General features: G+C 39.6%; 1 protein-coding gene across 1 annotated transcript in view; it reads left to right on the top strand.

Annotated features, from left to right (window-relative positions):
* Positions 1 to 21,139, top strand: part of Map3k15 (mitogen-activated protein kinase kinase kinase 15) — a 100,038-nt gene that overhangs the window by 24,315 nt on the left and 54,584 nt on the right. The window contains exons 4-6 of the mRNA XM_048335677.1: positions 1,773 to 1,966; positions 3,916 to 4,084; positions 5,410 to 5,516. Coding sequence (XP_048191634.1) covers positions 1,773 to 1,966; positions 3,916 to 4,084; positions 5,410 to 5,516 — 470 coding nt within the window. The remainder of the gene's footprint in view (positions 1 to 1,772; positions 1,967 to 3,915; positions 4,085 to 5,409; positions 5,517 to 21,139) is intronic.

A 21,139-nucleotide genomic window follows, 5' to 3' on the forward strand; every position in this document is an offset into this window, starting at 1 on the left:
CAATGTTGTGATACTTGCAAAAGAAAGTGTTTTAACGAGACAAAGTAAATGTGTGTGATTCACTTTTGAATCAGGAGATGAAAGGAGAAAAGTTGCAACCATACTATCTTTTGTAATTGCCTATATACTTCCCTTTCTTAGCATTCTTTTTTTTTTCTTATTTATTGTCAAAGTGATGTACAGAGAGGTTACAGTTTCATACGTTAGGCATTGGATATATTTCTTGTACTGTTTGTTACCTCCTCCCTCATTCCCCCCCTCCCCCTCCCCCTTTCTCTCTCCCCCCATGAGTTGTTCAGTTGGTTTACACCAAACAGTTTTACAAGTATTGCTTTTGTAGTTGTTTGTCTTTTTATCCTGTGTCTCTCGATTTTGGCATTCCCTTTCACTTTCCTAGTTTTAATACCAGTATATACAGTTTCCAATGTACTCAGATGAGATACAGTGATAGCGCGGGGACAACCACAGGAAGGGGATACAAGAGGATCATCAACAATAGAAGATACGGTTTCACATGGCATGTTGAAAGTTTTCTTAGCATTCTTTAGCTTTATCGTGTATATTCAAATTCTTGTCTGATATTACTTGCTTTCAGCCTGAAATACTTAAATGTTTTTATAAGATAGCTCTGCTATCATATCAGATTATACCAGATTTGGTTAACCTGAACATGTTTTTATTTTTATGTACCTTTGTTCTATTTGAAAGGTAGTTTGGTTAGGTATGAAATAGTTGTTAGTTTTTTTTCTTTTGCAGTGCTAGGGATAGAACATAGTGCCTGGTGAATGCTAAGCAAGCACTTCGCTTTTAAGCTACATTCAGGCTGGCCCCACACTTTAGATCCTCTTGCCTCAACTTCAGGAGTACTGGGATTCAAGGCATATTCCTCTTCATCCAGTGCACTCTGTTGACTTTTTCCTCAGCACTTTGAATATGTTATCCCGTGGCCTTTATTGTTTTTGATGAGAAGTTAGATGTTGCTTTTTTGTTGGAGGAGTTCCATCTCCAGCACTGAAAAAAACTTCTAAAATGAATCATATTTACTAATATATGTTTCCTACAAAACAGTTTGTGTGTGTGTGTGCGTGCGTGCACTTGTGCGCAAGCATGTGCACTAGTATGGGAGCTTGAATTTAGGGCCTCATACTCTCACTTTGCTATTTCACTCATGGCTGGCAGTCTACCTCTTGAGCCACATTTTCACTTTCAGATTTTTGTTGGTGTATTAGAGATAAGAGTCTCCTGAATTTTTCTCCCTGAGCTGGCTCCAAACCTCAATTTTCAGATCTCAACCTCCTAAGTAACTAGCATTATCGATGTGATCACCTGTAATTATTATTAATTGGTATTTATAAAAATTTTTATAGTTCACCTGTATTAAATTATCAAGTAATATAGCTTTTTCATCTATGCTGAAATTAAAAACAACATGCCACATTATAATCTTTGGTTATCAAGGGGCTTAACTTCTTTTTGGTGTAAGGGTAATAAAAATCAATGTGATTTCTGAGACTTAAAGCTCTTTAACATTTTTGCCAATGAAGTTTAGAGGAAAATACAGATCAGTTCAGCATTTAAAGTCTTTTTACTTATTATTTATGTAGTAGAGTTTTTTTCAAATTGAGTGTTTTTCTGGTTTGTTCCTAAGAGATTTGTAGTAATATTTCAGGTATCTTTTCCTTTCTGGTCCCACCAGGTCCCACCTATCCAAAGCTAGGGCTATGCTTCCACATCAATGATTTTTGAGAACATTTTTGTTTCTTTTTTTTCAGGCATCTAGTGGAAATTATTATTTCATCCCCTACATCATGACACCATGCGCGGATTATTTTTGCTGTGAAAGTGATGCCCAAAGACGAGCTTCTGAGTATATGCAGCCCAACTGGGACACCATCCTGGGCCCTCTGTGCATGCCCCTGGTGGACAAGCTCATTAGCCTCCTTAAGGACATCCACATCACCTCATGGTAATTTCCATCAGACCCTTCTAGCACCTTGCAGAACTTTCCCTTCAGTTGCAGAGATGACCAGGATTCCCAGAGAATGGAGAACATTGGCCAGTCCTTGAAAAACAATTATCCCGAATCTCTTATTACTCCTTTATCATCTCACTAAGCCGAGTCACTGAGGTCAAGCCAAGAGAGAATAGAACTGCAGCTAGGGGCTCAAAATTGGGCTCTGATTCTTCTTGTAACTTTGATATATAAATCTTCTCCATTGGTGTGACTGTATATCAGAACAAAAGTAACGTTTTTAATTTGGTTTAATTTCCAAGGGGTTCAAACACTCGTTGGTGGATTCTACCCCATGGGTGGCAATGGGTACTGAGAGGAAATGATGCTTATGTTTAAGTATATTTACAACAGGGATGACAGATGAGATTTTAGTCCAAGTGCCTCCTGTCAGATTTATAAAGTCTATCTTGAATCCAGTGCTAAAAAGTGCTTTGAAGCCATTTCCAAGTCCATATTTATCAGCACCATCTTCCCTGTTTACTAGAGGCAGAAATGGCTGCATGTGTATTATGTACCTGATGTCCCTAATCCATAATTAAGGCAGTGTTTCATTTACTTAAAAGTTTCTCTATTCTTATAGTTCCTTGTTTAGGGCTGGGAATATGGCCTAGTGGCAAGAGTGCTTGCCTTATAGTTCCTTGTTTATTAAAACGATTTTTCAGACTTGTCCTTGAAAATAAGACTGAAGCATAACGTGTTTTACTCATCAGGCTAAAGTCACAACACTTTAATAGCTCTGGTGCCTTTAAAGTCTGCCAAATGGGCAATGGCTGTCACCCAATTTAATGACTCATTCAATTAATGACAGAATTTTAAAACCTAGCAGAATGTGCTAATTTGCTTGTTATTGCAATAATAGCAATTGGCAAATAAGGAAATAAAAAAATGGAAGCAATGCACTGATATTTCTTTTTCAGGACTGTTTTGGTGGGATAGCACTTTATCTTCCAATGTCAATTGAGGTCTTATTATGAGCATTGGATCAGGTTATACTGTATGCATATTTATGTAGCATAGTTTTATAATTATTTAGAGTAAGTACTGCTTGTTATTGCTGATCCTGGGTTTTGAACTCTGGGCCTAGATGCTGTCCCTTTTGCTCAAGGCTAGAACTCTACCATTTGAGCTATAGCACCATTTCTGGCTTTTTCTATGATAAATTGGAGATAAAAGTGTCACAAACTTTCCTACCCAGGGTGTCTTTAAAGCACTATCCTCAGATTTCAGCCTCCTGAGTGGCTAGGATTATAGGCATGAGCCACCAGTGCACCTGGCTGTATTTTATCTTATAAAAGCATTCTGGCAGCTGAATATGAGGACAGCAAAGGGGTAAAAGGCAAAGTTGTCTATGAATTTCCTAGCCTGGCTTCTGTGCATCCCACTTTTTATTGCTCAGAAATACATCAGTTTCCAACTATCCTTTAATTGGGTATAGCTTCATGATTACTAAATTGGAACTCATTTATAGACAAGTGATTTTAAGATGAACTTACCTATGTTTCAGAGCCTTTGGCATTTTTCTTTGGCATTATGATAATCTGTTTCTAGTATTTAATACAATTGTTTTCGGTCATGGGACTTGAACTCTGGTCCCTAAGCTCTTCATCACAAAGCTAGTGCTCTACCACTCTGAGCCACAGCACCACTCAAATTGACTTTTATTTGTTATCACTTCCTGGTCCATTTCTGCAGTATGTGAACAAGAAGTCAAGGTGTCCTCCATTGCTGGTGTAGGGAGGTTTAGGTCTGGCCATGATTTCTATGTGTTAGCCCAAGTCATGTCAATGAGAGCCGTGTTTGCTTGAGCACTAAAGAAGATTCCTGTGCACATATATATATATATATATATATATATATACACATGTGTATATGACTAGAGATGTTTATGTTTCCCTTTCCAGTGTTTATTACAAAGAAATCTTATTACATGACATCCGTAGAGCCAGAGAAAAATACCAAGGTGATGAACTGGCTAGGGAGCTGGCTCGGATTAAACTTCGCATGGATAACATTGAGGTTCTGACCTCAGACATCATCATTAACTTACTGCTGTCTTACCGTGATATCCAGGTATGAATTGTGCCTACTTGAGGCTGGCATATACTGAAAAGTTTTCCTTGGCATAAGGAACTCTTCATATGATGTAATTATTATTATTACTATTGTTATCTTTAAGTAGTTGTACCAAAGAGTTTGAATTCAACATGTTAATTTAAGAGTATAATGCATCTTCCCCCTTGTATAACTATATTTACTAACAAAAATATTCAACAAAAAATGAAATAAAAGAATATAATGCATCTTGATCAATGCCATCCCTTCTATCATTCTCCTCTTACATGAGCTATGTGGGGAGGAAGATAATTCATTTATTTTATTTTGTGTATGCCAGCTCGAACTCAGGGCCTGGGCACAGTCCCTGAACTTTTGTGCTCTACCACTTGAACCATGGTCCAACTTCTGGCTTTTGGTTGTTAATTGGAGATAATTGTCTCACAGATTTTCCTGCCCTGATTGGTATCAAACGGTGATCTTCTGATTTCAGTTTCCCGGTCATAGACAATCCAGTTTATCTCTTTTGGCAGTTTTGGTAAGATTTTGTCATAGTAGGAACAGATGTGAGTGCTCCAAGAGGGATTACATATACAGGACTAGTAGGAACTAATGATATAACTAGTATATATACACTACACATTTTATGCTAAGCCTTGCTCCAAGTTATTTTTTTTTGGTCAGTTGTGGGGCTTGACTCTATTTTCAATTTACCAGTAAAAGAAAGCCAGACTAGACATGTGACTCAAGTGGTAGAGTACCAGCAAAAAGTCCAAACAAGAGCATGAGGCCCTGGTTCCAATCCCCATACTAGCACACATTAATACATCAAAATACTGGATGCATCCATTTATGACCTGACCAGAGACAAACAGCATGGGTCTTATGTTCCTAGGGACAAACAGATGTATTTTAATAAGTTGGTATTAGGGATTATGATAATGACTGAAGCATGCCCCATTTGACAAGAGAATGGGATTGCCCTTTCTTGAAGCCTTTCTTCCCTTGAGCTTCTAGCTTCCTTCCATCCTTTTCCTGATGCATCTCATTTTTCCTTTTCTTATGGCAGTTCTCAGTGCTTGCCTAATAAGCCTTTTTGGATTTATTTTTCAAATAGGACCTCACATTTTCCCCCCAGGTTGGCCTCATACTATGATCTTCCTATCTCTACCTCCCAAGTAACTGATATTCCAGATGTGAACCACTGGAGTGCAAAAGCATCATTGCAGCACAAAAAAGGCTTATCTTTCGATTTGGAGGTTGCCTTATATTTATAGCTATTTGCACAAGTATGTGAGATCTGTGTTTCTTCTCTTTCTCACTCAGAAACCTTGTTCCAACAGGACTATGATGCCATGGTCAGGCTGGTAGAAACACTGGAGATGTTACCTACATGTGATTTGGCTGATCAGCATAATATTAAGTTCCACTATGCATTTGCACTGAATAGGTAAGAATGATTATGTCTAGGGTTTTGAAATATGCCATCTGTTGAATTCTGATTTTCTTATGTTTAGCATTCATTAACGATGAGCCAGGTCATATGCTAGATGTCATGCTTATCAAGGTGGGCAAGGGACAGCTTGTCCTCCAGGACTTAGTCTTTAGAATATATATTCTAGCTGTGAGATCAAAACCATAAGTAAGTTTTCTTATGTTTTTATTAGCATCAATTAGTTATGCAAAGAGATTTTCTTTTGACATGTCCATATATACATGCAGTGTGTCTTGATCAGACTCACCCACTCCATCACTCTGTCTTTATTCACAGAGGCAAAGTGTTGTTCACCCTCTATCATCCTCTCCCCTCAATCACCTCTCATTCAATCCCGTCAAAGGGTCCCACAATGTTCTTTACATATGTAGACATGATATTGTCAGACACATAAATGAATTCTAATAGCTTAGGATAATAAATGGTTGAATGAAAGTCTCTCCAAAAATACAGAAGTATAGCAGGGAGGGAGTTATTCTGCTCAGGGTTTTAGAGGGATTTAGAGTATTAGTAAGAATTGCATCATGAATGGGAGAGGGTAAAGTGGGAAGATAGTGTGAGAATGTACCTTTGTGTCCAGTACATTCAGGGAACATCCTGTGCAACTAGAACACAAGATACAGGTGAAGCAAATCCACTCAAAGAGGCTAAGCATGGAGGATTAGGATCATGTCTTGAAAGAATTTTGTGCAAACAAAGAATCCTTGTAGAAACAAGGAATTGATAATTTCTTCTAAATTGTGAAGAACTAATTTAAGCAGTAAGATCAACATTGTAATATAAGGGAAGAGAGTGGTGTCTTTATATACTAGTACAGTCTGAATTTACAAATTCAAAGTGATGGGCTAATTACACTATGTGAAGCTTGGAAATTCCTGCCTGCAGACTACAAGCTTCAAAAGCTTAAGTGGTAGGGGTATTATTAGCTAAGATACTATCACAACCTAAAAAGCAATGATTTCAATTAAGATTGAAAACTCTCTTTTGTCTAACAGGCTAAGTAGCACAATACTGCTCCAATAATTGTTTTGGGACTTAGCATCCAAGTACTTTGTAGCTTTTTAATCATTATTTAGGCTGGGTCACTGCTACTGTCTGCAACTCAGGGTCAGGGATGGGGAGGAAGAAGAGGAAGTCTAGGGCAAACGATTTTCTTTAAAGCAACTTCCTCACCTTCAGCATCATACACATGGACATTGTATATATTGTTGTGTGTATCAGTAGTTCATTTTTATTGCTACAGTGTATCCTAGTGTATGGATATGCCACAATTCACCTGTTCATCTTACTGATGAGGGACATTTACATTGTTTCCACTTTGTAGATAAGAATAATGCTTCTATAAACATTGTTGTGCATGTTTTGTACATATATGTTCATACATTCCTGTTGGATGTATATGTATATGTAGTAGAAATCAGTAATCAATGATAAGATTTTGATTCATTTTGGAGATAAGGATTCACAGTCTGACAATGAGTGTGGTTCTCCCTAGTTACATTTACAATTGGCTTCCTAAGCAGGGGCACATTTTCAAGACTAAAGGCCAATATTTAAGTAGCCTCAAAAGTAGTATAACTCTGATCCCCTGCCTACTGGGCTCCATTTTCAGTTATGTATTTGATTGATGGGGTTTTTCTTCAGTGGTAGAAATTGAACCATGGCTCTTGATTCATAAAGATTAAATGTGTTATCATTCATGAGATTCATGGGAGAATGGCATACTAAATGCTATAAAAACAATTGGTATGCTAAGTGGGGCAGTATCACATGCCTACTCAGGAGGCTGAGATTTGGAGGATTGTTGTTCAAAGCCAGCCTGTGCAGAACAGTTCACAAGACTTGATATCCACTTAATTAGCCAAAATTAGCCAAAATTATGCTGGAGGCATGGATCAAGTGGTAGAATACGAGCCAAGCAAGCAAGCTAAGCAAGAGGAATTCAAGTACTGGAACTGGCAAAAAAATGACATGTTAAATAAAAAATGAAGGCCTAGCTAGGAATATGGCTTAGCGGTAGAGTGCTTGCTTAGCATGTGTAGAGCCCTGGATTCGATTCCGAAGCACCACATGAACAGAAAAAAACGGAAGTAGCACTGTGGCTCAAGAGGTAGAGTGCTAGCTTTGAGCACAAAGAAGCCAGGGACAGTGCTCAGGCCCTGAGTTCCATGCCCCAAGACTAGCAAAAATAAAAAATAAATAAATAAAGAGTGAAGGCCTTAAATTTGCTCACAATCATGTCTTTTTTTTTCACAGAAAGAATAAAGGTAACTGTTGTTAAACAGAATGAAAAAATTGATTACTATCAATTCAAAGAAACACAAGAGTCAAACAGGGCTTGAAGTAGATGTGGCAGAATGAGGCAATCCTGAGATAGATACATAATTTCCAGTTTGGAAACAAAATTGGCAGGGCTGTATACCAGAGTTACCTTTCTCTTTGTCATTTGTCTCCTATTAGATAATGTCTCTGTATCCTAGGTCAAGCATGGTCCTCAATGCCAAAAGCCTCATTTTTACCAACAAGGGGTTTTCTATATAATTGCTTTATGTGTATTTGCAGTACAATCCTGAATTTCACACTTTTGCCTTATGTTCAACTTAGCCAGCTGTCGGCATGCTTTCAGTAAGACTTGGCCTTATGTACAGGTTTGATTAAGCTTGCAGCACAACCTTATACCTATAAGGGGAAATACTGAGGGGCAAAAATGAGTTTTACTGCATGACAGTTGACCTTTAACTCTTAGGAAGTGGAGCAAATCTTGCCATAAATTAGTTACTAAAGGTTGGCAGGAATGAATGATGTTTGACCCTCAGATAGCAAAGGCTCCCTGTCAGTGGGAAAACCGGTTTTAGCCAGCTGGCTTTTCCTGGTATCTTTCACTTCACTGCTTTCAGAAGCCCATTCAAAGCTACTTCAAGTTTCCACTGAGCAGTTTAACGGCTGGTCTCTCAGTGGCATAGAACCCTTTATGTGCATTTTTTAATTTGCTGTTGCTTTTATAGATGGGGCTTTATTATGTGTACTAATATAGGCAGACACTTCTGACCAGGGACCCAGCCAGCAGGTAGAAAGATTGATGTTTTTGTCAGTTTTTCATTTTTGTAATTTTTTTGTGAGAATGGTTTATTTTGGTGCATAGTTTCAGAGATTTTAGTTCATAGTCCTTGGCTCCATTGCTTCTGGGCCTGTGGTGAGACAGAATATCATGGTGGAGAGCATGTGGTAGAACAAAGCACCTCACCTGGTGGCAAGCAGACGGCAGAGGGAGAGAAAGGATCAGAGAGCAAAATATGTCTTTCCAGTTCATGCCCCCAGTGATCTACTTCCACCAATTAGACTTAACCTCTGAGATTTCTCTACCTCCCAATAATACGACATGTTACGAATACATCAAGTGATTGATTTCAGGGTCTGATCATTTTTCCCAAAGCCCATCAGCTGGTAACCAAGCCCCAAGTACATGAGGCTCTGGGGACCATCCCATTTTCAAATGGTAACAGTTTGCTGTTAGCCCTATAACATCCTTTTGAATACAAAATGCATTTAATCTGTTCCCAAGAGTCCCCCATAGTCAACAGTTCCTGCCTTGCTTCTGGTGTCTTATGTATTAAATCATTGCCCTAACATACATTTTTATAGCAAAGGGCCAGGTATGCAATGTTTTTCTGAGAAATGAATGCTCTTGTTATGTTCTAAACAGCGACATTGCCAAAAATACATTTTTTTTACAGGATATTTACTCCTGTCTGTCTCCATCCCTTTTTCACTGGCCTTGTGGAGCCTACAATATCATCTTTTATGTCTTCTTCCCTCTGTTTCTCTCCTTTTATTCTTTATTTACTGGCTTATTTGTGCCTCTTGTATATAGAGGAGGGAAGGTATCATGAAGGGTGACTTCAGTTAGTGAGTAATTTAAAAAAATATTCCAAATGTCTTTATTACAAATCTCTCTCTGTCTCTCGGTGTCTCTGTCTCTGTCTCTGTCTCTGTCTCTGTCTCTCTCTCTCTCTCTCTCTCACACACACACACACACATACTTTTTTTTTGCCAGTCTTGGGCCTTGGACTCAGGGCCTGAGCACTGTCCCTGCCCTTTTTTTGCTCAAGGCTAACACTATATACCACTGAGCCACGGCACCACTCCTGGCCTTTTCTGCTTGTATGGTGCTGAGGAATCGAAGCCAGGGCTTCATGTATGCAAGGCAAGCACTCTACCACTAAGCCACATTCTCACACACATTTGAACTTCCACAGACAAGCAAACTTATTCTCTTCAAACTAATTGTACTACAATAATTTGCATTCATTTTGACAGTGGTGCTGTTATTCAGAATATTATGGTGTCATCAGGGAGATGTGATTATTTCTTTGGAATTTTCTTAAGAGTCAACTTGCAAGGCACATGGAAAATTAATATCATTCCAGTGGGTTTTGTAGGCACACAGATCTGAGTTTGAATTTCAGCGTCTATCCTTAAGTATATGTGTTATGAACATGGGCAAACGACATAACTTTATAAAACATCACCTTCCTCATCTATTAAGAATAACAGCAGCTACCAAGTGTTAAGTGTAGGTTGAGTACCTCTTATGTAAAATGTCTGAGATCAGAAGTGTTTCAGATTTAGAAATTTTTAGAAATTTTTTGAATTTCGAAATTTACTCACTTTGCCAGATAATCACCCCATAAGGAAATATGAATTCCAAAATGCCCCAATAGGACATTCAGGAAATTTTAGAGCCAGGTGCCTGTGGTTCACATCTGCAATCCTAGCTACCCAGAGGTTTGAGATCTGAGGATTGCAGTTTGAAGCAAGTCTGGGTAAAAAGATTCATGAGACTTCATCTCCAGTTAACCAACAAAATGCTGGTTGTGGGTCAAGTAGCAGAGCACTAACCATGAGCAAGCTAGCCATGTGAGAGCACAAGGTCCTGAGTTCAAATCCCTGTACTTACGCATGTGTGAGCATGTGTGTGCCCACACACACACACACACACACACACACACACACACACACACACACACACAAAGATTTAGAATTAGGAGCCTTTTAATTTGGGGATCAGAAATGCTCCATCTCTATTACTTTGGATACCCATGTCACAATGCAGGTGTTTAGAGAGGTGTTACTATTAGTGTATAATTTGATCACTCATATTTTTGTCAGGTTGGAGGGATAACTTTTGATCATCTCCAAATATCGAAATGGCTAATAAAATGTAGAGATCAATATCATATAAGATATTTATCATAATGTACCTTTGGCTCTGGAGAAAATTCATGAAGAGAAGCTCATGGATATGTTATTAGCATAAGAACATTGTTGGAATAAGTGTGTACCCTCTGAGATGAATGGAACAGGGTTTATTGGAATGCTGATAGTTGTAGGAAAAGTGAATAGTATTTGGGGATTTCACAGTTAATTACTTTACAGCATATTTCTCAACCTTGGCACTATTGACATTTGGGACTAAATAATTCTCTGTTCTGGGGCCTGTCCCTGGTTTCTATCCACTAGATGCCAATGGCATCCTGCCTCCCAAATGTAACAATTGAAAATTTCTGCAGATATTGGCACATGTCCCACAGAGGACAACATCATTTCTGGTTGAGACCATTACTTTAGCAGGAAGCTTTTTAGGGCACGGGAAGATCATACACTTTGGTATTTGAATTGCCTACTGGCGACAGGATATTGACTAGGTAATTACACTGAGTTTGCTTTTCTGTAAACCAGGATGATAATGCCTACAGTGAGGATTGAATAAGATATGTCGTATGCAAATGCCCTGCATAGCCATCTGGAAAGCAGTTCAGAAACTTGATTCATCTTTCATCTATCCCCCATTTACACTTGGTAGCTCAAATTGGTGGTATACCAAAACTAGTATCTTAATCTATAGGAATTATGGTTGTTTAAAATAGATAAGAAAAATGATCTGTTCCTTAACCCAAAAAGCTGCCCATAGATCTCACAGAACCATTGCTTATCCAGAGAACATTTAACTTGGGAATGGTTTGAGAAATATTTCAAAATCATTGTGCTGTTATAACCCACAAAGCCATGGACTGCCTTGCTGTGTAATAAATAAGGATAATAGGAATTACGGGGCTCTACAAATTAAATGAGAACATTTTAAGTGAAAATTTTAGTCTTATCACCAATTAACTGGCAAAAAGCCAGAAGTGGAGGTGTGGTTCAAATGGTAGAGTGCTAACCTTGAGCGTAAAATCCAAGGGGGAGCTGGGCACTAGTGACTCACACCTGTAATCCTAGTTATTCAGGAGGCTGAGATCTGAGGATCATGGTTCAAAGACAGCCCAGACAGGAAAACCCTTGAGATTCTTTTCTCCAACTAACTACTGGAAAACCAGAAATGGTACTGTGACTCAAGGGGCTAGCCTTGAACAAAGCTCAGGGACAGCACCCAGGCTCTGAGTTCAAACCCCATGACCGAGAAAAAAAAGCCAAGAGAGGGAGCATGAGGCCCTGAATTCAAGCCCCTGCACATGCTTGTACATGCACGTGCATGTCGCCCCACCCCATGCCCCCCCCCCCCCCCGAAAACTCATGTCCTGGTTGCATATGGAAAAAGCCTTGATTCCATTTTAGAAATATTTGTTGGGAAGTTTTTGTATATTCAGCCTCCTATGCCATGCAGTGTGTGTGTGTGTGTGTGTGTGTGTGTGTGTGTGTGTGTGTGTGTGTGTGTGTGTGTGTGTGTGTGTGTGCCTCACATGACTTCATTCTTGTCTTGGAATTAGGGCATTGATCAAGAAGCAACTGGGTAGCCTTTCAGATTTTCCAGGACAAATTTCTTTTCTATAGTACTAGAGCTTAAACTCAGGGCTTCCTTCTTGCTTGGCTTTTTCATTTTTGGCTAGCAGTCTACCACTTAAGACATACCTCTACTTCCAGCTTTTTTTCTGGTTAATTGGAGGTGCAAATTTTTCAGATTCGTCTTCTTAGCCTGGCTTTGAACTGTGATGTTTTTAAGACCTTAGCTGTCTAAATAGCTAAGAGTATAGGTGTAAGCCACCGGTGTCCAGCCCAAGACAAATTTCTGAAGGCACATGAGGGCCACCAAATCAACACTTCCAAAGTCCAAGGTAGTGATTTACATTTTGTTTTAAATTAAATAGTATCAGATTCAGAATAGTTACGTTTGAGTATGTGTGGATGCATACTTTGCAGAGATATTCTAGCTCTTATTTCAGCAATATGGAAAGGTGTTAAAGGATGTGTTAAGGAAGGCCTTTGTGTGATGGGTACTGTATTGATTTGGGAGTTGGATATCCTGGATACTAGCCCTGATTTGCTTCAACCTCAGTGGGTATCTGTGTACAAGTAATTTGACATCCTGCAAATTAGAAGCAGACAGGATAAAGATCAGAACTAAAAAGGAATGTGGGATGTTAGCAAGTTTTTATGTGTGAATTTGTTTTTTATTTGTAGTCAAGGTGCTGAGTTACAAGATCACCTGGTGTCACCTCAGGTGTACTAGTGATTAATGCTTGACAAGGAGAGAGTAAGGTTGGTTCTGATTATAACGATCAGCTAGTTCAGTTAGACTTGGATGAAGGATCCATTTAAAAATAGAGAACAGATGTCTGAGGAGGAAGATTAGCCCCAGTGGTTGAGGATTTTTAACTGATTAAAGAATTTGGGTTTTGTTCTGTAGACACTATGGAGTTGCAGAAGGTTATGTGAGCAAGAAACTAATATGAGCCAGGTCCCAACTCTGTTACTACCTGCATAACCTTGGCCTTCAACAGGTCTCCAAATTTTTCTGGACATTGCTGTCATTTTTTTAAAGGAATTGGGCTATATGATGTTGGAGTATTGCTTTCTTTTCTAAAATTATCTGTGCCTGTAAATTGAGGCATTTTATTAATTCAGTGGAGCATAGACAAATTTCTTGAAACCTTGTCTTTAGATTAGATCCTTTATTTTATCAGCAATCTCAGTCATGATCATAGATCATATAAACACAATTGTATCACTATTCCAGAGAGGGTAAAGCCTACACATGAGATTTCAATTGTTTTATAGTAACACATTATATTAAACAATGTTTTATTTAAACAAAAGATTTTGTCAGGAGAACACAGGCTAACTGAAAGCCATTCTTATTATTTACTTCACCACCAAATGACAAGCCAGAGCATGAGGCCTAGAGTTTCTTTTCTATCTCTATGGCTTTGTCTATTCTGGCTACTTCCTATAAATGGAGTCCTATAGTATGTGATATCCTGTGTGTAGATTGTTTCACATAGCATAATATTTTCAACATTCATCTATGCTGTAGCATATATATAAGAACTTAATTCTGTTTATTGCATACCATTCTCTTGTATGGATCATTTCATCAGTTGGTGGGTATATTTGAATTGTTTGAATTTTCGGACCATAGGAGGGAGATTTGCATGAGTAAGTGATGCAAATTTGCATGGCCCCATCTAACTGCAAGAGAAGTCAGAAATGGGGTTTGGCTGAGTGCCCAGTAGGGAAAGGACATGGGGTTTGGTGATGTGATCCTGCTACAACTCTCAGATAAGGAGCAGAGTTTGACTGGACCCATCCGTGTGAACATCCCTGGGAATATGTCATAGAGCAGGACCAAGAGTTCAGGCAGAACTACTCTTTAACTCCTTTTGCCACTGTATGAGCTAGAAAGTCAGCCCTGAAATGTGCAGCTATGTCACAGCACGTGCTGGCCACTGTACAAGCCAGACTTCTCAGAAAGTGTTCTAAGATCTCAGGAGACTATGCAATGTCAGAATGATGGGAGCTTAGGCAGAATAGTTTCATAAGGCATTTGCCCATTCGAAGAGTAAGAAAATAATCATTCTGGTTTGTGGTTTTTTTTTTTTTTGGCTCTGGACAATGTTCACAGGAAAGCACAGGTTACCGCTAATTGTTGTCTTAAGTTTTCTATAAATATGAAGCATCTGGCCAGAGGAGGGCACCTGATTGCTTGTGTCAGGAATGTATCTGTCATAGAGTCCAGTCATGTAACAGAAACTACTTCTGAAAGGATATGTCCCAGCCATCCCAGGGGACCATGCGGAGATAATCACAGACAGGAGAAGAAGGTTTATAAGGAGGTTTATTAGTGGGGCCATAGTTCCCACGGGAGAGGGAGCTACATGGCGATTGCACCTTATCCAGGTGGCAGCTTCTCTCTCTGGGGGTAAAGGGGAAGTAGGTAGGTAGTGAGTAGGAGTGGCCATTAGGTAGGGGAGGATCTGGGGGCTAGTGGGAGGAGCTGAGGACCTGAGGCTAGGGAAATGCTAACATTCCCCCATTTGTTGTTTATTAATAACAGAGGAGGGGTACCAGGCTGGGAGTATGGGCTAAGGTTGTTTCTTCTGGAGCTACTGTAAAGGGGCGAAGTAGTCAGGGGTCCCTGATTCATCATTTGGCATGGTACTGAAGTATTTGTTTGACAGTTTGGTTGGTAAAGGTCCTCATCATTTCCATGAGAATGGTTATCAGGACCAATGGGTGTCATGGTCTCCTCTGGCTACCTCCTGCAGCTTGGGCACATCAAGGAGTCCCTGGGGCTGGGGTCTTCAGAATCCAGATCTGCGCTGGGCAGAGCAGTGTAGTTAGAGGATGGCCTTGAACTACAAGTTCCCAGGTAGTGTCCTGGGTGAGGGATGTCATCCTGTTAAAAGAGACTTTTGAAAAGGTCAGGCAAAAGACTGACAAGTACACAGGACCAGTTAACATGAACAACATGGGAGAACTCACCCTAGGCACAAGCCAGAAAAGTTACATTTGGAACATAAACCCAACTGTGGCCCATTACAAGGAAGGAGGAATAACTGGACTGTGGGCAGGAAGGAAGTATTTAGGGATAGTGGACTGGTTGGGAGTAACCAGTCAGAGGCGCATATATATAGCAAGTAACAAAGGCAAGAATGCAAGTTTCTGTCCAGATGGAAAATGGACAGGTATGGACATTAGGTGGGTAAACAACTATTCCTCTTGATCTCCCGGCTCTGATTAATTTTGAAAGGACAAGTTTAAATTGACTCCGTTTAAGATGAGACTTCATTTCCTCTTACTCCTCTCCATGGTTCCTCGTTGTCAGGATTGACCTCGTCCTGAAGGTCTAGGTGCTCATTGCTTGGATAACTTGTCCCAGTTGGCATTCATGGGGCTTGAACTCAAGGCCTGGGCACTGTTCCCTGAGCACTTCTGCTCGAGGCTAGTGCTCTACCACTTGAGCCACGGTGCCGCTTTCAGCATTTGGCTGGTTCTCTTGAGCCAAACTTCCAGTCTGGCTCTTTGCTGGTTAGTTGGGAGATGGAGTTTTAGAGGGATATTTTTTCTGCCCGGGCGGGCTTCAAACTGTAATCCAAGGAGTCTTAGCCATAAAAGCCCTTTTTATTTCCAATTAAAGCAACAGGAGAACAATAGGAGTAGAGCTTACCTGTAACTTGTTGAGAATTGACCAACAAATACTTGCCAGAGTTCTACTGTAACACTTAGAGAACAGCAGACTGAATGAGATCCAAGTGCCATCAAATCAAATCATATCATTTAACCTTACTGGCAGGTGGGAGAGAGCACAAATGAATAACAATCAAGAGGGCAAAGGGTCAGGACAATGTAAAATTCTCAGCTTCAGCAGATCCGAAGTGGCTGTGTCTTCCATCCTGAATCAGCAGGCTTCGTTAGTCATGTGTGATGGAGGCAGGCAGGAGAGATGGGTTGGATCTGGGTGAGGCTGTAGTGGCATCTCAGTCTGCTGGATAGATTGTCACACTTCCTGCTGGGTTGCCTGCAAATTTCTATACAGACTGGTTAAAGACATTTGAAATCTCCCAGTATTCCCTAGTTGCTTACTCTGAGTACTCTGGCTTTTGTAGGCTGGTGCCCTACTGGTTTAAGCAGGATGACAACTTTAAAAAGATTTTAGAAGGCTTGGGACTTTAACCATCTTCCTAGTCACAAAATCCACACAGACCAAAGGCCAACCAAGTCTGCTCTCTGCAGCAGCCACAACAGTTTCTGAGACATGGAGGGGGAAAGACACCAATGCTACCTCAATGCAACCCTGTGGCCACCAAACACAACTCTGATGCTTTTAACCTTGGAGTAAGTCTTGGTCACAACTCTGTCATGATAGGCCTGCTATAAACCCAACTCTAACCTTCGGGGGGGGGGGGGGCAAGCAGAGCCAGGGCAGGAGCACTTTGGGCCTGTCATGTGTCTAAAATAGAGGAGATTGAATACAAGAAATTGGTTGCACAAGTGATAGTTCTAAGGAGCCAAACCAATCTGTGAGATACCACAGGTATTAGCAGCAGTAGCAAGCTGCTCGCTCTGCTCGCTCTGAAGTTAAGGCTTCACTTTAGGTCCAGGCTAATCTGGCCTGTGATTCTTCTACTTGTGCTTCCCCATATGGCTGAAGATGACCCCACTGCACTCAGTCTTTGGAGTGTTTATTATACCTGGGCTGATCACAAACCACAATCCGCCAATCTCCACTTCCCAAGTAACTAGGATTATGGGATTGCTCCACCATTCCCACTTTCCCTCTTTTTATTAGCATATATAAATAGTAGAGATTAATTTTATTGTGAAATTTCCATACATACATATAATGTATTTTAGTCGACATCTCTACCTGTTATTGTTTATCTCCCCTCTCCCATTTAAAAATAACTTCTATTAGCATCAATTAGTTGTATAAGGAAGTTTTATTTTTAACATGTCTGTTTATGCATATAATGTATCTTGATCAGTCAACCTCTTTATCATTTTGTCTCCCCTGCCCCCTTCCCATACCAGACTCAACAAACTTCACTATTCCAGTTTCACAATGCACATATACAGTTATTTTGTACTTTGATCGTATTTATATCCCCCTTACTCTCTCCTTCACCTACCTTTCACCTACTGACTCTCATCCCCTAGAAAGTTCCCCATCCATTTTACACTAATGTCATTAAATTTTTTAGGTCTATCTAGATTCTGAATAAGAGAAAGAACATGAGATCCTTGTCTTTCTCAGGCTATCTTATTTCATTTGCCATGATGACCTCCAGGTGCATCTGTTTGCCTTCAAATTACTGAATTCTTTTTTTTTCTCAAATTTTTATTATCAAACTGATGTACAGAGAGGTTACAGTTTCATACGTTGGGCATTGGATACATTTCTTGTACTGTTTGTTACCTTGTCCCTCATGCCCCCCCTGAATTCTTCTTTAAAGCTGAGTGTTCATTCTTTTTTATGACTGAATGTTGTATGTCAATGTATATGTATGTATGTGTGTGAGTGTACATATATGTATATATGTGATACATGTGTTACACATATATAATGTGATATGTATACTTGTGTTATATGTATGAATAAACATATGTCAAATTTTCTTCATTTATCATTTAATGAACAATTAAACTGATTCTATAGTTTTGCTGTTGTGAATAATGCTGCTAGAAGCATAGGTAGCCAAAATGCCCAAGAGTAGCATCACTGGTTCCTATGCTATTTTTAGTTTTTTGAAGAATCTCTATGATGACTTCTGTAGCACTTCTGTAGTGACTACAGTAATTTACTTCCCCAACAACAAATACAGAAGGGTTCCTTTTTCTACATATCCTCATCAACATTTGTTGTTTCTATGTATTTTTATATGAGCACATTGTGATATATGCCAAATATATGCATGCAAACTACCATTACCAAGACAAAGATTATCCCAGAAAGTCCCCCGGTGCCACATCCTAGTCGTTCTCCTCACCATTCAGCATCAATATGGATGGTTTTGATTGACCTGCATTCTAGTTCCTCACTATGAAATCAATCATAATGTCTAAACTTCTGTTTTTCTCATTTGGTGATGATATTTTTCTGTATTTTTTCATTTTAGTTTTTGCATTAGTGTCTTAAGTGTTCATTTCTCATGAAATATCTGCACTCACGCATTCTCTATCTCTCTGTCTCAGTCTCTCAGACACATGGCAAAAGAGACAGACATTCTCACTGTATTTCTAGAAACCTTGTTTATATTTGCTGCTTTCCAAGTTCTTTGCTCAGTTCAATAGTCTTTTCTGCATTTCATGGATCATGTGTTTTACTTGATTATTGGATCACATTTTCCTCTTGTATATCATAATTGTATCATATAGTGGACATTTTATTTAAAAGAACTGGAGACTGAAGTATGATTTTAATTTTATTTTGTTAGTATGACTATCAGAACCCTTTCCGAGGCCTGATGATTAACACGTATGACTGACTTGTTTTGTGTAACTCTCCTAGAGAATAACTGAGTTGAGAATGGACTGCATTTTTAATTAGGTCCAGTTCAACTATGATTAGCCCAACCCCCACCTTCTGTCCCTTTGCTGTTTTATTTTGGGTCTTGTCAATATTTGAGTAGGAACAGGATTGCTGTTTCTGCTATATTTGGATTCAGTTCACACAGAGACTAGAATCCAAGTGCTGTGCTAAGCTGTCCTTTCACCCTGACTTTTTTTTTTGGCTAAAGTCAGGGTGTAGGTATAGGGCAAGAGAATTGTTAGGCCAAATAATTTTTTCCTCTTAAGAGATTCTTCAAGATTACATTCTTTCTGGTCAGACCATGCTGTTGTCTGAACATTGGCTAATTTTACCCACTTGCCTCTTAAACTTCCATTTATATCAAAGGCATTGTCCTCTAATCATCAATACTTTGACCAGGTAAGCAAGTATGGAAGCTATCACAGCTCTCTTATTCAGTTGTCTGGGTTTTGACTATTACCACACACCACTCACATTTGTCTACATTCTCATGGAAGCAGAAGTATCTTGTGACATTTGTAATAAGTGATTCAAGATAAAGTTTTTCCTAGAATGAATCCTTGTCTAATGAGACATCTTGATTGCTAGTGATGCTCAGGACTGTCTTTAGAAGAACGTGTGTGTGTGTGTGTGTGCACATGTGCATGCATGTATGTGTGTTCATATGTGTGCACTCAGGGCCTGGATGCTGTCTCTGAGTTGAGCCATAGCTCTACTTCCAAACTGTGATCTTCAGATCTCAGCCTCTCAATAGTTGGTTTACAAGCATGAATCACCAGCACCCAGAAGAAGAAAAGTATCTTTAAAATTTTTATTATTTTTGTTGGGGCTTGAACTTAGCACCTGCATTTTCACTTGGCTTTTTTCCCTCAATTTGGTGCTTAAACACTTGAGCCACACTTCTACTTCTGGCTTATTGCCACTTAATTGGTAATAAGAGACTCACAAACCTTTCTGCTTGGGCTAACTTCTAACTTCAGGTCTCAGATTCCAGCTAGGCCAGTTCCCTGCCCTGAAGAAAGGAACCCTATCTCCACCCTGTTCTTCAAAGAGCACACAATATAGAAAAGATGGGTAGGCAGACAAGTCTGTGCTGGGGCAGACCTTTAGCTCATTGATGCTGTGAGGTTAGCAATCAAACCTACGTTACCGATAAAGAACTGAGGGCACAGAAGAGGGAAAGAGACTTGCTCATAACATGTATGATAAATGCTGTGAGAATAACCAGGATCTATGACTAGATAGTTCCTAGTCCATTATTCTGAGGTTTATGAAGGGCGAGTTGGCAGTACTGGGTTTTGTAAATGTTAGAGTCTCATGTTGAAGGTAGGCTCTTTACCATGAGAGGTTGAATTCTGGAGTCTTTATTGGGACGCTAGCAGTCAGGCAGCCAATTACAAAGACCTGCGGCCCCCAACAGCTTGCCTCAAGCTTTAAAGACAACAGCTACATGTTGGGTGTAGACCAAGCCTCAGCAAAGCATCATACATAAGTACAACACTAGGAACAGGGCTCCCCTGGGGCTAAGCAAATTGTATCTACATATTCCCCAAAAGTAGGGCCTCCTGGCACTAACCCATTGAGCTAGGCATCTGCAATGCAAAGGATGGCTTTTCTCACCTCTAGGCCTAGGAGCCCCAACCTGGCTGTCCTCACAAGTGTGAACTACTATGGCCGGATTATTTATTGAGATGGAGCTTTGCTAACTTTTGGGGGGCTACTTGAAGCTAAAGTCCTCTTGTTGGAAAAATGGAGGAGAATGGAAAAGGAATAGGGGAGGACTGTTTATTGAGGAACAGCGAGGGGCTTTGTGCGAAGGGGTGAATTTGGGACCAGGTTTATAAGGGATCTGACTAAGAAGACAGAGGTTAATGAAAGAGCCACTAGGTCTAGGAAGTTGGTGACTTTTCCTTGGGACCACAAAAGGCTGTTTACAGCTGGGCCTAGGTCAATTGCCTTGCCTGCATATCAAAGCAAGTTTTCACATACCTGAGGTTTTATCTGGTGCCTGTTTGTGGCTGGGACAATAGGGTAGGTGGTCAATCCTTCACTCCTGATCTTTGCCTCTGGAGTAGCTAGGGCTATAGCCAAGAACCCACCATTTTCAGCTAGTGTTCTGTTTCTATTCGTGTAAAAAAAATCTATGTTATACAAGAATACGAATTATATATTTATGTTAAATATAAAATATAACATAGTATACTATTTTACATTATATATTTTATTATATAGTATATATTGTATTATTTTATTATATAGTTATTATATTCTT

Source organism: Perognathus longimembris, chromosome 28 (genome assembly GCF_023159225.1).
Source record: "Perognathus longimembris pacificus isolate PPM17 chromosome 28, ASM2315922v1, whole genome shotgun sequence".
In the NCBI taxonomy this organism is placed as follows: Eukaryota; Metazoa; Chordata; class Mammalia; order Rodentia; family Heteromyidae; genus Perognathus; species Perognathus longimembris.